We start from the raw sequence: 16239 nt of genomic DNA on the forward strand, positions 1-16239 counted from the left end.
TTGTGTCACTGCATTCGTGTCAAGGGTTCTTGTGTCTCAGCACCACAATTCTTGTCAGGTTTGGTGCTTAGAGCAGCGTTTGCAGGCTGCTCCCTTGCCCGCTGGTGGGCAGAGAGGGACGGGGCAGTGGTGTGGAGCTGTCACTGACCGACACCACTCAGGATTTCTTTTTCTTTCGACCTACATCTCCTGCATCTGTGCAAGGAGCTTATGTAGCCTAAACTGCATCTCCACAGTGCAAAAGGCTCTGGTGATATTTTACAGCACTTACTCCCACACTCCACATGAACTGATTTGAAGAATAACTCGGCTCCTGTGCTGGGTCGTCTTGAAATTCAACAACAACAACAACACAAATTCAAGGCGCTACTAAAAATAAGAGCATCTCGCGCTTTTCCATGGAAATTATCCTTTCCCATATCTGCCGACCCGAGAGGTTCCCCCTCAGCCTCCCTTTCCTTCCGGGAGGGGCCGGCCGGGGGCGTGGGGTTTGGCCGGAGGAGCCGGGCCGTGCCGTGCCGTGCTGTGCTGTGCTGTGCTGTGCCGTGCTGTGCTGTGCCGTGCCGTGCCGTGCTGTGCTGTGCCGTGCCGTGCTGTGCCGTGCCGTGCCGTGCCGTGCCGTGCCGTGCTGTGCCGTGCTGTGCTGTGCTGTGCCGTGCCGGGCCGGGCCGGGCCGTGCTGTGCCGTGCTGTGCCGTGCCGGACCGGGCCGTGCCGTGCTGTGCCGTGCCGTGCCGTGCCGTGCCGTGCCGTGCCGTGCCGTGCTGTGCCGTGCCGGACCGGGCCGTGCCGTGCTGTGCCGTGCTGTGCCGTGCCTCCCCCGCCTCCCCCGCCCCGCTGGATCCTGCCCCCGCCGAGCCCGGCGCTGCCGCTGCTCTGAGCCCCGTTATTTCCGGAGGCAGCGGCAGCGGGGGCGGCCCCGGCGCTGGGATCCGATCGCGCTGCGACAGCGGCCGGGAGAGCCTCTCTGCCGGCCCCGGGGAGCGCGGCCAGCCGGACATGGATCAGTCGGTCGCCATCCAGGAGAGCCTGGCGGAGGGGGCGACCTGCCGGATCGTATCCTTTGATCGGCCCCGCTCCGGGCTGTCCCCGTCCCCTCCGGTTTGTCCTGGGCGGTCCCCGCTCCCCGCCGCTGTCGCAGCTTTCCTTGACCCGCAGCCGCAGGCGGTTCAGGGCCTCCTGGCGTCCGGGGACAGCGTGGAGAGCCGGCTGCTGGGCCTGGTGGAGCGCCGCGGGCAGCACGCGTGGGTGCCGCACCGGAGCGGAGCGGGGCGGGCAGGGAGAGCGCCCGGGGGAGCTCGGCAGCCGCTTGGAACCCATCCCGGGGGCTTTCCACCTTTCCACCCTTTCTATCCTTTCCACCCTTTCCACCTTTCCACCCTTTCTATCCTTTCCACCCTTTCCACCATTTCCATCCTTTCCACCCTTTCTATCCTTTCCACCCGGGTGCAGTCCTGCAGGCAGCAGTGGTGCTTTGATGTTATGGGTGCTCAGTGAAATGCCCCAGGCCCATGAGCTGCTCTGCCCTGGCAGAAATGTGAACCTGTCTGAGTGCTGGGGTGGGCGCTTGGCTGAGGAGTTATTTTGGGATTTGCATGAGGCTGTGCTAGCAGGTGCTGCGGGGTGGGATGGGGACTGTGCTTGGCTGGGGTCTGCAGATGTGCCAGAGCTGAGGAGTTTTGCTCCGTGTGTGCTCTGTGCTTGCAGGATCTATGTGTACACTCACCGGCGGATGGCCATCACAGCTGAGGACGTCTGGCTGGAGAGAGTGATCCCCATCACAGACGGGTTTGCAGTGGAAGAAGGTACTGACACACTGTGGCCAGTTCCAAGGAATGGGATGAAGGGGTTTGGAGCCCATATTCTGCTCTTCTGCTTCCTGAAATTTGCAGTTTGTTCTGCCTTCACATATTTTCATCAGTTTGTTATCCTTGGTGAAACTTGTGCATGACATGGCATCTGTGGCAGGCCCTGTGAGGACCAGAGTACCTGTGTCCCTCCAGACCCCAGCCACAGCCTCTGCCCAGCAGGTTTGCTCTGCCCGACTCTGTTCCTGCAGGGAACATTTGGAGTTTGGAGAAGTTGCCAAGCTCAGTAACCTCAAAGTGTCAGCGTGGTCTGCAAATCTGTTGCTTAGCTTTCAACTGAACTTTGTTTTGCTTTTGCAGTTGTACTCGACAGTGACCTTCACGTCATTGGTGAGTTCTGTGGTTGCTTTAGTGCCATTAACAGGTGCTCTGGGCCCTGTGCCAGCTGCACACTGGGGCAGGAGTGGGGGGTTCTTGGGGAGCTGACTGGGGAGGGACTGTGTCCTGTGGCTCCTGAGGGAGTTGCCACGCTGCTGGCCATTGTTAGCTGCTGCTAATGAGCATTGCCAGCCCCGTTCAACCAAAGGAACTAATTTTCCATATGTTTTCAAACTGCTACTGGAAGATAAATTATGCTTCCTGAACAAGCAGATTTTAATTTTTTTTTTTTTTTTTTTTTATAAATGATGGGTGTTATATTTTAAGTGGCATTCTCATGTAAAATTTTGGAGAGGAGCACGGTAAGAAGGCACGGGGAGATGTTGCCAAAGGCTGCGTGTAGAGCAGCGAAACGCTCAGTTCAGTTTGTGAAGGTTTGTCAGCACCCACAGGAATATTTTCTTTCTCCCGATGTGCTCAGGCTCGGACGTGACTGTCCAGATCAGCTCGGCCGACGATCGGCTGACGGTGCAGCTGCCGTTCGGCTCCCACACGCGCACGTTCCTGCAGGAGCTCGGCAGGTGCAGCGCAGGTACGCGCTCCGGGCTCGGTCCCGATGCGGCAGCGGCGTCCTCTCCCCGCTGCAGCTCAGCGCCGGGGCCGCGATCCCCGGTGTTTCGGGGCGCGGCTGCCGGGGGCGGGCCGGGGCGGGCCGGGGCGGGCGCTGGGCCGGGCCGGGGCGGCGGCGGCGGCTCCGAGCTGCGGCGATGTCCGCGGGCGGGCGGCCCCGCCGAGGTGAGCGCGGGAGGCGCCGGGCGGGCGGGCGGGCGGGGGGCGCGCTGCCCGTGCGGGGAGGCGAGGCGGGGGCAGAGCCGAGCGCTGCCGGAGCTCCGCGCCGGGAGACGGAGGGGCGGCTCCGCGGCGCTCGGGGGCGGGCAGCGGGCACGGGCGCCGGGCACCGGGCACCGGCAGCGGCAGCGGGCAGCCCCGCGGGTTCCGGCCGCCGGCGCTCCGTGTTCGCCGCCCGGTGCCGCCCCGTGCGCCCGGGTCGCTCTTCCGGCGCCTCCTCCGCCCGCTCCGCGGCGTTTCCCGCTTTGCAGAGCGCAGCAGTGTGACAAGGTTCAGAGCTAAAGCCGTTCCTGGAAGCCGGTTTGGGGTTCAAAACCTGGATCTGGCATTTTGCTGTACCCCGCTGTGTTTAGGCTGGGCTCCTCTCGTTGCATGAAGGTTGATTTAGTTCCCCCCTTTGGACGCTGAGCATGAATCCTGTTTTATCCAGGAGACATTTATCCATTTTCCTGCTGTACTATAACGTCACTGCACGTTTCTAACATTAATGCCCTTATTACTGTTCGAATCTCATTTAACTGCAAATCCTGTGCAACTGAGATCTATAATCTCTGCATGTTGCTCTCTATTTCTGTGTTCTGTTTAATTATTGAACAAGGTCATTATTCCACTTCAGAGTGCTCCATATAGATCCCTCTCATTACAGGAATCTGTGGCTAGATATAAATTTATCTGAAGGAAACAGCCCTTTTACAATGCTAATCTCTTAGGAGAATCCAATCTAAAGCTGATTTTTCCCCATGAGGTTAGAATGCAAGGTGTGATGTATAACTCTGATCTTTGGAGCAGTTGTGTCAGCAGCAGGCTCACACGTCTCTCTATTCTGCAATAATGCCTTTTGCATACTGGCATGGACCCATGGAAGTAATAAAACCTGGGAATTTACTCTTTTCTTGGCACAAAAGCAACCATTGTCCATCGAGGTGAAGGTTCACGTTGGTTCCTGTCACTCACTCTCAAGGGATGTTGCATGGTTGTTATTGGAGGAGCTTGCAGAGATCCAAGGAGTAATAATTGAGTTCTCAGTGCTCATGGAAAAATGCTGTGTCCAGGTCCCTGGGCCCACAATTCCCAGTGAATCTCTGTGTGCTCCTGCTCATTCTGCTTGACTTGAGCTGTGTGATCTGCACTGAGGTTTCAGTCATGTGCTCTTCTGTGTCCAAGCTCTGATAAATCCTCTTACACAGTCTATTCTCAGAAGGCTTTTGGGCAGAAGAGGTTTTCCAGGCTGAGAATTTGGCCACTTCTTGTCATCTGGTTTCTATCCCGAGGGCTTGGGTGAAGCACTGCAACTTCTATTTCTGTTTTGCACCCTTGTTCTGCAGAATGTTCTGTGACAGCAATAACATCTTAATTTTTCCTGGGTTGTGTTCACTGGAGGAGAAGCTCAGCTGAATGCCTAGAACCCCACAGTCTTAACAATTTCTACATCATCCTTAGATTTGTGTGCTAAGGAGCATGATTTTAAGATTGCTGGCTTTGCATCTTAAACACTGAGACCTCCCTCGGATTCCTGATTTTTTTTTTAACAGTTATTTTGCAACTTGTAGGAGCAGAATATTGTAAGTGAAACAAAATGCTGAAAGACTGGTCAAATTTTGCTAAGGTAGAGTGATGTGTTTAGTGTCACTCCTGTGGTTAGTTCAATCTGTGTGGTAACAGCCCTGTTGCTGTTTTAGGAAAGTGCATTGAGTTGCTGCTGAGGCTCAGTGGGTTTGTGGTGTGACTATGGCCCTGTGCCTTGCTGGGTATTTGCAGATAGGTAAAGACTCTTTAAATGGTGGGGTTTGTTAGTTTATTTCCCCTTTTTCCCCTTTTCTTTGTACTTCCTGTCTTGCTTCAGAAAAGAAAAATCTTCTATTCACATAAATTTTTCAGATTCCTGGGGTAAAGCCCTGGATTTTGTGCTGCAGAGGGCAGTGGTTTTGCTGCTCTCTGTGGCTCCTGTCATTTGTTCCTCTGCAGGGGAAGCTGCATCTTTGCAGAACAGTTGGGGTCAGAGAAAGTTAAATCTGTCAACTGAGAGAGAGATTGTGGGGTACTTTGTTTTTCCACACAAATCTAAATTATTTTCTGCCCACAGATTTTTTGCTGGTGTTTACATAAGCATGTTGATAAATTGAAGAACACTTTGTGTTTAAAGTGAAACTTTTTTCTTGTTCTTTTTTTTTGTTTTTTGTTGGTTTTTTTTTTCAGAAGCAGTTGGCTCTGAAGGTATCAAACAAAATGGAAAAAAAGCTGCAGTCAGTCAGAGCTCCAGCCACGACAGCACTGATAGAGGTGCTCAGAGGTGAGGGGGTCTAGAGCAGGAGCTGGCAACTTTTTGAAATGAGAATCTACAGGTTCTAGTTAAGAAAAAAAAGAAGTTCATAAGCACACTGTCAAAACATGAGTGGAAATTTCATTGCAGTCCCTCAGAGACAATCCTTCCAGTGCCCTGTTTGGGCATATTTTGACTTTTTAGTAGGACAGGACCTGCTAGCATTGTTTATTTTGAATTCAGAGAGTTTTGGCCTAGAGCCACCATGTCTCATAGATACACTCTTCAAATGTTACAGTTTCATTTTCCAGTTCCCAGGACTTTGTGGACCCTGATGGAAACCATTCAGAGTCTGTCCGAGTGCTGTCCTTGGCACTGGTATGCAGGTTGCTGACCTTAAATTTATACCATCCAATTGCTGGTGGGAATTCCCAAGCTCTGGCATTACTCCTTTGCAAAAGGAGTTTGCAGAGCCAGGAGATGCAAAATAAAACCACCACTACCTCCATCCACTCTGGGCTGAAGGCTTTATAAACAAACACAATTCTTCATTATCTGGCTGGGGTCAGAAGGGCTGAGCAGAGGGAGATGAGATTTCCCTCTCCATGCTCCAGTAAACAGGGAAGTTGTACAGGTTTTATATAATTTTCCAGGTGTGAGGAAGGCCTGCTCTGCATCAACAGGCTGCCCCAGAATGGTGAAAACCATTTGCTATTTTTATTAGTTAAACTGGTTTTGTCTGGAAATCTCAACCCTGCTAAGAAATGCTCCTTTTAGCCTTCTAGGCTTATCCCAAACGTTATCTGTCTTTAGTGAACAGACAGAAAAATGTGAATTAAGGCCTTGGTGGCAGAAATCTGGTAGCTGGGGTGTGGGGATAGCCTGGGCTTCATCTGCAGTTTTGCTTTCATTTGCAGACAAAACAAACTCAAGCCTGAAGTGAGAACTGAACAGGTTCGGGCCTCCCGTGTCATGGCTTCCAACAAAGCCTCCATCCTGTCAGAACCAAAATTTGGACTCAGAGATACTATTGTGAAATCTCAGCTCCTACAAATGGAGGACTCCTACACACACATCCAGAACTACAGGTAATGATCATTGCTGAGAGGAGCTTACTTTTGTGGGTTGTGACTTAGCATGGTCTGTTGGAGTAACTCATCTGTTATTTCATCCTGTGTCCCCACGAACAGGAAATTCTGTAGAAAAGTATGATCCATGCTTTCCAGAGCAGTTTTCTTTCCACATTTAGGCATGAGAAGATCAGAATTTCATTCATGTCTTTATCAAGACTTGCCTCCTGGTTCTTGTGGAGGAAATGGCCTTTTTGAAATTTCTGTGCTTATTTTAGACAATGCATCAGCTCTGTGCAGTCCAACCCTCTCCCTCTCCATTTCTGTCCACTGCTTGTCCATGCAGTTGTTCCAATTAATTCATAAGGAAGAGCTTGAGTGAAATATACAATAAGGACCAAAACTTTACTGTGTTTGAAATATTTAAATGCATCTCATTTTCTGAATTTATAATTTAAAAGGGCTGCTAAACAGCTGTAACCTTATTTTTGTTTCTTCTGTAAGACTTTATATCTGTGTATAACAATGTGTCCTTCTTTAAAAACACATCTGTAAATGTACAGATGCAGTTAAATCGTTTTATGGATTTAAACTTTTTCACATTTCCTAGCAGCATGTTAGTTACATGGAACATTACTTAGCTGGTTAATAGCAGTGCTATTACCTGGTGTCCTGGATTGAAGGACAGGTATCTGCCAATAAAGGCAGAAGCTTCTCTTTGAAATGGAGAATGTAAACCCCCTCCCTCCAAATTATTTTTATAATTTTGAAATTAAGGGGCTCTCAGGCAAAGATATGGGAATTAGGAATAACAGTGCTTTAGTAGGAAAATTAAAATAGAAATGCAGTACTACAAAGAACAATCCCAAATACTGCCAGAGTCAGAATCCAAGCTGACACCCGTCAGTCAGTCAGGGTGGTGGCACAGTCCCATTCCATGGTGGCTGCATCCTCCTGCAGTGGCAGATGTGGTTCAGCTGGAGCAGTGCTCCTGGAGAAGGTGCAGTTTCCTCTGAAGCTCCAGGGATGATGTGGAAAGGTCTGGCTTTCCTCTGGCATCCAGTGGAAAGAAGGTACCTTGGTGTCCAAAATCTCAGTTTTTATCTGGGTAGGAAAGGCTTGGCTCCTCCCTGGCTGGAGCATCTCCCAGTGGGATGATGGAATTTTATCAGTCATGCACTGGGACTCACTGGCCATGAACAGGAGATATCTCCTGGAGGGAGGATGGGCTGTGGGAAAGATAAAGATGATTGCCCCAGCTGGTTTAAAGATGGCCCATTAGCAGAGAATGTGTGCCAGGAGATAAAGATCACTGCCACACCCAGTTTTTAACAATGACCCATTAACAGGAGATAATTCCCACAGAGATAAGAATCACTGCCACACCCAGTTTTAAACAATGGCCCATTAACAGGAGATAATTCCCACAGAGGTAAGAGTCACTGCCACACCCAGTTTTAAACAATGGCCCATTAACAGGAGATATCTCCTGGAGGGAGGATGGGCTGTGGCAAGATAAATTGATTGCCCCAGCTGGTTTAAAGATGGCCCATTAACAGGAGATAATATGTGCCAGGAGATCAGGGTCACTGCCACACCCGGCTGCAACAGATGGTGACAGAACACACATTGCTGGCCACATCAACCCAACCCAGCTGGGCTCTGCAGCTTGCAGCTCTGGCATTCTGTTGCTGTCTTGGCAGGGTTTTTGTCGGGACGTACAACGTGAACGGTCAGTCGCCCACGGAGAGCCTGCAGCCGTGGCTCAGGTGTGATGCTGAGCCTCCAGACATTTACTGCGTGGGGTGAGTGCCTGTTCCTGCCCATCCTCACAAACCTGGGCTGTGCTGGCAGATCTGTCACCCAGAGGAGCTCAGCCAGGACACCACAGGAATGTTGGCACTGCTGCAGTGAATTGCACAGCTCCAGGGTGGGTGTGCCCACAGCCAGTAAGGGCTGTTGGTCTGGTAGGATTTGGCCTCTCAGCATTGCCAAATCCTTAATGCCACTTGATGTAACAATTACAGTAATTTAGCTTTGCATTTAACAATCAGCATAACTGAATTTGAGTTTTCAGTTATAAATTTAGTGAGTTTAGGCTGGTTTAGTTCTTTCCCAGAGAAGGGCTTGCAGAGTTATAAACAAATGCATGCATCCATGGGTTCCTTCCTCTGACACAGTTTCCAGGAGCTTGATCTGACTAAAGAAGCCTTCTTTTTCAATGACACACCGAAGGAAGAGGAATGGTTTAAAGCTGTAACTGATAGTCTTCATCCAGATGCCAAATATGCAAAGGTAAATGTGACTATTGGGGAGGTTTGAGTGTGGAATCATTTTCCACTTGGCTCTCTTTCCCTTTGCTTTTTCTTGTTCCCAATGGCTGTGTCTTCAGAGGCTGTGCAGGTTCATAGGGAGTGTTTCTGTGCAGGGAGGTGAGGCAGGGACAGGATGGGAAACAGAGCCAGCTTTCCCCACTTAAAGAGACCTCCTGCTGTCTTGGGGAAGGAGAACAGGAAGTTTTGTACCTTCTTCCATGTCTGGAAGAACTGCCTACAATGTATGGTGGAATGAATTGTGAAGGTATTTTGGTAGGAATGCTGTTTGTGTTTTAGCTGCTGCTCCATAGGTCTGCTTTGTCTCTTGTCCCTGTTGTTGAAGGGAATCTCCTTCCATGAGAATGTCTGTGCTGTAACTCTTGCTTTGGGCTTCAACTTCCTTTACTGATGTTGCTCCCAACTCCTTCCTGGGCTGTGCTGCTGGGGGCCTGTGCACTGTGAGCCCTGCTGGTGCACTGGATGATCCTGAAACTTTCTTTTTGGTGGCCCATGTTATGGGTGGATGTGCCTTCTCCCAGCCAACCTCTTCATTGCAGCATTGAATGGACCAGGGTCTTTTTTTTCAGGTGAAACTGGTGCGGCTGGTGGGGATCATGCTGCTGTTGTATGTGAAGGCAGAACTGGCTTTGAACATCTCTGAGGTGGAAGTTGAGACTGTGGGAACTGGAATCATGGGGAGAATGGTAAGAATGGCAAGTGTGCATGAGAAGGGTGAGATTTGGAAGAGCTCCCCTCCTTGGATGCAATGGTTATTCCTTCAGCTAAGGGTCTCTAGAAGCAGATATTCATTTCCCCATGCCAGCTCAGGGCACTTCAAGAGGGAACTGCCAGGTGCTCTCCAATGTTCAAAGCAGTAATCACTAATTAGGATTTTCAGCCTATTCCTTCCTCCAGAATTAAAAATCTTCTGGCTTGTCCACTGCTAGTAACTCCTCTGTAGTGTAAATTCTGACCAATGTCTTTGTCTTTCTCTTTCAGGGTAACAAGGGTGGTGTTGCCATCAGGTTTAAGTTCCATAACACCAGTGTGTGTGTTGTGAACTCTCACCTTGCAGCTCACACGGAGGAATACGAGCGGAGGAACCAGGATTTCAAAGACATCTGCTCCCGGATGCAGTTCTGCCAGTCAGACCCAAACCTGCCCCCTCTCACTATTGGCAAACATGAGTATGCTCCCATCTGCCTGTGGGAACCATGGCATGGGCAAGGGAACACTCTGACTGGGGTTGAGGAGGGGGATCCAGTGGTAAACATCAGCTGGAAGGGCCAGAAAAGCTTTACCTGGTTTGGGCAGGGCTCACCCACACAGTTCTGACACCTTGTGCTCTCCCAAGCCTTGTTTTATTCTCAAACCTGGAGTGGGGATGGGGCAGGAATAAGCACTGACTTCCCCAGCTGTGGAATTCAGGCATTAAGGGATAGTGGCAAACGTGCAGAACAGTGATTAATAATGGCAAAAATACAAAAGGTGGCTTCTCTTTTAAGTTTTCACTTGTTATTCCTGATGAGAGCAGCTCACCAGAGGGTTGTGGTGGGGAGTTGTCTGTGGCCAGCTGTGCTCTGGGGCAGCTTCAGGGCTGTGCACATTCTGGTGTTTATTCCCTTTCAGTGTGATCCTGTGGCTGGGGGACCTCAACTATCGTCTGGAGGAACTGGATGTGGCAAAAGTGAAGCAGCTTGTAGAGGAGAAAGCATTTCTAGAGCTTTGCCAGTATGACCAGGTACTGGTTCTCACCTGCCTGCACATGGTGCTGAGAGTGCTCAGTACAAACCACACAGCTCCTGTCTGTGCTCAGTGTCTCCCTTTTACTCCATATGGAAATTGTGCTTGGGATTATCTAAAATTAAAGTTTTCATCTTTTGTAGCTGAAGAGGCAAATAAAGGCAAATGCAGCCTTTGAAGGCTTCACAGAAGGAGAGATCTCTTTCCAGCCAACATACAAGTATGATGCTGGCTGTGATGACTGGGACACAAGGTACAGTGATTGTCTTAGGTGTGATGTTACAAATGGCTGATATTATCACTGAAGGAAGCAAAAACAAGGCTAAAAATATTGCAGGTCTAATGGCTGTAAGTAGGAACAGTTCTGAGATTATTTCTGGTTCTCTCCCTTTGCTCCAAAATTCATCTCCTGTTCACATCTATTTACACTTTTTTTCTCCCACAGCTATTAGTTAGATACTCCTAATATTTATTTTGCCATTAATAATCCTATCAGGTTTCTTCTTAGAGGTGTACAAAGTTAATGAATCCTTTTATCTAATTCAATTATTTTTTTTCTAGTTTGTTGGTTTTTCCCCCAAGTTAAATTTTTAGCATCTCATTTTTGCTGATCTCTCTGTACCTGCTCAGGTGAGACCAACCAGGGTTGATGTGGAGTCAGCTGTGCTGCTCTTCTAAAACCTGTGAGAACCATTCTTCTTGAAATGCTCTATACACAGAGCAGATCATCTTGTCTTAGCAAACCAGGAACTTCAGCTGCAAGTGCAGAAATTAAATCTGTGCAGCTGCCAGTGAAAACAACAAATGCAAACTTTAAATGTAGAGCCTGAGTTTGTATTTTTCATGGCTCTCATGGTCAAAAACACCTGAGTATTGCTTTGTATGTTAATTGTATCTTGCACCTTTGAAGAGGTAAGAGGTAAAGCATGGGCTGGAGATACTTTATAGTAGACACACAAACTTTTTATATCTATGCAAAGAAACTGTTAAAAATACCACTTTGACATAGAATGAGCTCCAGGCTGTAGCAGAAAACCCTGATCTCTGGGTGAGCAGTGTTCTGCCCTGTGTTACTACATCTCAGTCATGCCTGGAAATGCTGATTTTTATTTTTTTTCCCTCTGTTTTAGTGAGAAGTGTCGTGTTCCAGCATGGTGTGACCGGATTCTCTGGAAAGGGCAGAACATTGCCCAGCTGAGCTATCGCAGCCACATGGCTCTGAAGCTCAGTGACCACAAGCCAGTGAGCTCTGTGTTTGATATTGGGGTAAGTATGTCAGTGCTGGAAGAAGTAACTCTGCTGATCTCATCCCCTGAGTGCTGATTTCTACCTCCTGCTTTTATGGTATCCACAGAGAACAATGGCTTGAAAGGGCTGGATCAGATATGGAGATGGGATTGTTGATCACAGTAAGCAAGGGTTGTGTAAATGATACTGCAGTTAAGCTGGACAAGGCCTGAATATCTGTCAGTGTTCTTTGGGAACACAGTAGTGTGTTGTCAAACTTCTTGTTTTTTCTGAGGGGGGAAAAAAAAGGTTGATCTAGTACTGACTGAGTTATTTGTTATTATGGCAAGGTCCTTTAGGGTTGGATCATGAGAAGATCTTGGAGATTAGTGCTCCAGGCACTCCCTGTGCTGTGTACTCTAGTGTGCTGCTAAAATCAACTTACTTTCCATGTTTCCAGCTGTGTTCCAGCTGCCCTGCAGAGGCACAGTCAATGCCAGCTGGTCCAGTGTGTGTCCTTTCCAGGTGAAGGTTGTGAATGAAGAGCTCTATCGAAAAGCCTTTGAGGAAATAGTCCGTTCCCTGGACAAGCTGGAGAATGCCAACATTCCCTCAGTGACACTGTCCCGCAGAGAGGTAGGCATGGCCATGTCCCAGCTCTCCCTGAGGGAGCTGAGCAGCCCTACACCCCAGCAGGAGGATGGATCCCAAACCCTCGGCTCTGGTTCTAAAAACTACAATATTTTGACTTTCAGTCGCTCTCTTTACAAGCCTTAGGAATCTTTGTTCCTATTGAGATGTGAGTTCCATTCACAGTCCAGGGCTAAAACACAGGGTGTGTCATTCCCTGAGGTGGGAAGAGAGAAAGTAAAAAGGTGGTTTGTGACCCTTGCTCTGACTTGTGCTTTCAAACATAAAATGTAAAATTGTGAGGATCTGGAGAAGGTCACAAACCAACATTTGCTTTGTGTGTTGGGGCTGTAAAGATAAGGCCAGGAGACATCTGAGGCTACAGCTATCTCATTCTCAATTTTATTGTAGTTATTTGAGGGCAGCATTTGTTTAAAAGGGCCCCTTGACAAAAAGGACTTTGGCATTCAGAGTAAGCGTGATCCTGTGCAGTCCTGGAAGAGATGGGAGTGGGAGCAAGGGGTTAATCCAGTTGTCTTACTGCTTAATAATTGAACCATAGGACAGGAATTGCTGCTCAGCAAGGTGGAACTGGCTGCTGATGTTGTCTGACATTTGTTTCTAGATCCATTTTGAGGATGTTAAGTACATGCAGCTGCAGGTAGAGAGGTTTACCATCCACAATGGCCCAGTGCCCTGCCAGTTTGAATTCATCAGCAAACCAGATGAGAAAAACTACTGCAAAGAGTGGCTGACTGCTAATCCCTGTAAGGGCTTCTTGCTCTCAGGTGAGCTCCTCGTTTGTCTCCTGTTAATGAGCTGATATTGTCCCCTTTTGGCTTAGTTCCCTCTACACCTCTGAGAGTGCTGTGCCTGCTTGCAGGCTGTTGGTTCAATACTGGTTGTCACTGAGTCTGGGTCTTTTTTTATCATCTTCTGGCAGATGCTGAGATCACAGTTGAGCTGGAGGTGTTTGTTAATAAATCAACAGCTACTCACTTAAACTCTGGAGAGGAAAAACTTGAAGATATCTTAGTCTTGCACCTTGTCAGAGGGAAGGATTATTTTCTATCCATAACAGGCAACTATTTGCCAAGTTGCTTTGGGTCTCCCATCCATACACTGTGTTACATGAGGGAACCAATCCAGGACATGCCAGCAGAAGCCATTCGGAGACTTGTGAGTTAAAGACAAGATTCCCTTCCAAACACACAAGAGCATTAAAACTGTCTGTTTTTATTAAGAAGCCTCAATTCTCAGGTATAACCTTTGTGAAGTAATTTTTGCTGAGTTGAATAAGAACTTGGCTAGCTACCTTTTGTTTGTCTCCCTCCTGCCCACACTGCCCTCCCTCAGACCCTGATGCCAGTAGACATGAGTGATGATCCTGACCAAGCTGAAAAGCCCATGTGCATCCCAAAAGAGCTGTGGATGATGGTGGAGCACTTGAACCGCAACGCTTCCCAGCAGGTTGGCACTGGAACACTGAATGAGGTGTTTGCATGAGGTGAAGTTTTGAAGAAGATGCTGGTAACAGCAGTCACTGTGAGCTGGGTGATAAGTGGCCCTGATGCCCCAGTTGTACTGTTTGGTGCTAGGGAGCATGTCTGTGTGTCCAGGCATCAGCAGTGTCCTCCTGCACTGCTCTCACTGCAGTGCCACAGCTTTCCTAGAGCTGTTTGTGCTGAGATTTGGGTGATAACCAATTTGGAGAGACTTTACAGTTCTGTTTACCCAAAATTCTTCTATTTTCCTTGGATTGATAAAGGGTTGTCTTTGCAGGAGGACCTGTTTCAGCAGCCAGGCCTGAGATCTGAATTTGAGCAAATCCGAGACTGTTTGGACAAGGGAATGTATGATACTTTGTGTATCCTTTTGGAATGATGTCCAGGGAGGCTCACTGTGCCAGAGTGCCAAAACTGAGAGAGGCTCTCCTGGGGTAACTGAGCTCTGCATTTCCTTGTGGCTTTATTGAGTCCTGGCAATGTCAATGAAGTACACAAGTGCCCAAGTGCTGACAGCAGCAGCCTGTTGGAAGCCAAGGGATTAACCCAAAGCTGTGAACCAAAAGTTCATCCATGTTTCAGCCTAGGTGGGGCTGTGCTCTTCCTTAACCATGTTTGGCTCAGTGGGCAGCAACCACTCGGTGGCAGAGGCCCTGCTGCTGTTTTTGGAGAGCCTGCCTGAGCCTGTCATCTGCTGCAGGTTCTACAGCTCCTGCCTGGAGAGCAGCAGCAACTACGGGCTGAGCTGCCAGGTACTGCTGCCCGCCCTGGGGACAGCTCCTGCTGCACAGGGAGGCAAACTCTGCTTCACCACTCACTGGGTGCTCTCAGCAGCTTCATCCTCTGTAAATAGAAATGATCTGGAACTGCTGCTTCTGTTGGCACCAGCAGATGGGGATTTGGGGGGCAGATGCAGCTGGAAGGTGTGTCTGCAAAATAAATGTTGGTGTTTTTCCCCTCCTCAGATTATCTCTGAGCTACCATCGTGCCATAAAAACGTGTTTCGATATCTGATGGCATTTCTACAAGAACTACTGAAGAATTCAGGGAAAAACCATTTGGATGTGAATATTCTTGGTAAGGCAAGCAGAATAACCCTCTGTTCAGAGGAGGTGCAGCTTGTAGTGCTTTGAACCTTTCATTAAAAGTGAATAATGCACAGAAAAGCAGGGAAAGCCACCCAGAGCTGAGGAGCTCATTGTGTTTCTCGTGGCTCGTTGTGTTTCCCGTGGCTCACCGTGTTTCCCGTGGCTCGTTGTGAGGGCAGGCACTGCTCCTGGGGCTGGCTGTGCTCTTCTGCTCTCACCGTGTTTCCCGGGGCTCGTTGTGTTTCCCGGGGCTCGTTGTGTTTCCCGGGGCTCGTTGTGTTTCCCGGGGCTCGCTGTGCTCTCCTGCTCTCACCGTGTTTCCCGTGGCTCGTTGTGTTTCCCGTGGCTCGTTGTGTTTCCCGGGGCTCGCTGTGCTCTCCTGCTCTCACCGTGTTTCCCGTGGCTCGTTGTGTTTCCCGTGGCTCGCTGTGCTCTCCTGCTCTCACCGTGTTTCCCGTGGCTCACCGTGTTTCCCGTAGCTCGTTGTGTTTCCCGTGGCTCGTTGTGAGGGCAGGCACTGCTCCCGTGGCTCGTTGTGTTTCCCGTGGCTCGTTGTGTTTCCCGTGGCTCACCGTGTTTCCCGTGGCTCACCGTGTTTCCCGTGGCTCACCGTGTTTCCCGTGGCTCACCGTGTTTCCCGGGGCTCGTTGTGTTTCCCGTGGCTCGTTGTGTTTCCCGTGGCTCGCTGTGCTCTCCTGCTCTCACCGTGTTTCCCGTGGCTCGTTGTGTTTCCTGTGGCTCGTTGTGTTTCCCGGGGCTCGCTGTGCTCTCCTGCTCTCACCGTGTTTCCCGTGGCTCGTTGTGTTTCCCGGGGCTCGCTGTGCTCTCCTGCTCTCACCGTGTTTCCCGTGGCTCGTTGTGTTTCCCGGGGCTCGCTGTGCTCTCCTGCTCTCACCGTGTCCCTGTGCTTTTCCCCACAGCCAGCGTGTTTGGTGGTTTGTTACTGCGGCCGCCTCCCGGCCACCCCTCGCCCGACATCGCTGCCAAGAGGAAAGCTCAGCACTTCATCCACCAGTTCCTCGTCAGAGAAAATGATTTACCATGAATATCAGATGCTCTTCATCTTTTAGACGTTGAATTACTGTAAAAATATTTTTTGTACATTATACCGGCGATTTTTTTGGGTTTTTTTTTTTGATACCACAATATTTTATACAATCTGTTGCTTTGGAAGGCGGAGATCAGGCAGGTTTGACACCTGATTATGCTGTAAAGTACATAAAGTTTCCCAATAAGCTGTGCGTAGACAAGTTAAAAAATGCGAGAGTTGATATTTACACTGTATTTTTATTTAACTTGTTAAAACGACGAGAGTTTTTAAGTCCCTGCTATTTAAATAAAAAAATCTGGAGGCCTGAGCCCGCTGT

At 49.4% G+C, this 16239-nt stretch overlaps 1 protein-coding gene across 3 annotated transcripts; it reads left to right on the forward strand.

The window, feature by feature from the left end:
• Window positions 1-954: 954 nt before the first annotated feature.
• INPP5B (inositol polyphosphate-5-phosphatase B) lies at window positions 955-16230 on the forward strand. Of its 3 annotated transcripts, none has more exons than XM_079325492.1 (22): window positions 955-1055; window positions 1164-1243; window positions 1707-1804; window positions 2168-2197; window positions 2667-2777; window positions 5231-5324; window positions 6212-6382; window positions 8068-8169; window positions 8545-8659; window positions 9267-9383; window positions 9679-9866; window positions 10309-10420; window positions 10566-10675; window positions 11553-11688; window positions 12175-12285; window positions 12905-13067; window positions 13223-13458; window positions 13636-13749; window positions 14062-14146; window positions 14409-14536; window positions 14750-14861; window positions 15793-16230. In XM_079325492.1, exons 1-22 carry the CDS (start codon window positions 999-1001, stop codon window positions 15915-15917), a joined length of 2595 nt encoding a protein of 864 aa, XP_079181618.1. In that variant the 5' UTR covers window positions 955-998; the 3' UTR covers window positions 15918-16230. The 3 variants fall into 3 exon arrangements, with proteins under 3 accessions (XP_079181618.1, XP_079181619.1, XP_079181620.1); XM_079325493.1 differs by having other exon boundaries at window positions 5234-5324; window positions 15793-16143; XM_079325494.1 differs by lacking the exons at window positions 955-1055; window positions 1164-1243; window positions 1707-1804; window positions 2168-2197; window positions 2667-2777 and adding an exon at window positions 3473-4640 and having other exon boundaries at window positions 15793-16143.
• Window positions 16231-16239: the final 9 nt, after the last annotated feature.

This window comes from Erithacus rubecula (assembly GCF_903797595.1).
Source record: "Erithacus rubecula genome assembly, chromosome: 23".
Classification (NCBI taxonomy): domain Eukaryota; kingdom Metazoa; phylum Chordata; class Aves; order Passeriformes; family Muscicapidae; genus Erithacus; species Erithacus rubecula.

Bases quoted from the DNA above. Each gene is read 5' to 3' on its own strand.
- INPP5B (XM_079325492.1), top strand. From the start codon at position 999: ATGGATCAGTCGGTCGCCATCCAGGAGAGCCTGGCGGAGGGGGCGACC. The intron at 1,056-1,163 runs GTATCCTTTGAT...CCGCAGCCGCAG, and splicing joins AGGGGGCGACCTGCCGGATC to GCGGTTCAGGGCCTCCTGGC. The intron at 9,867-10,308 runs GTATGCTCCCAT...ATTCCCTTTCAG, and splicing joins CTCACTATTGGCAAACATGA to TGTGATCCTGTGGCTGGGGG.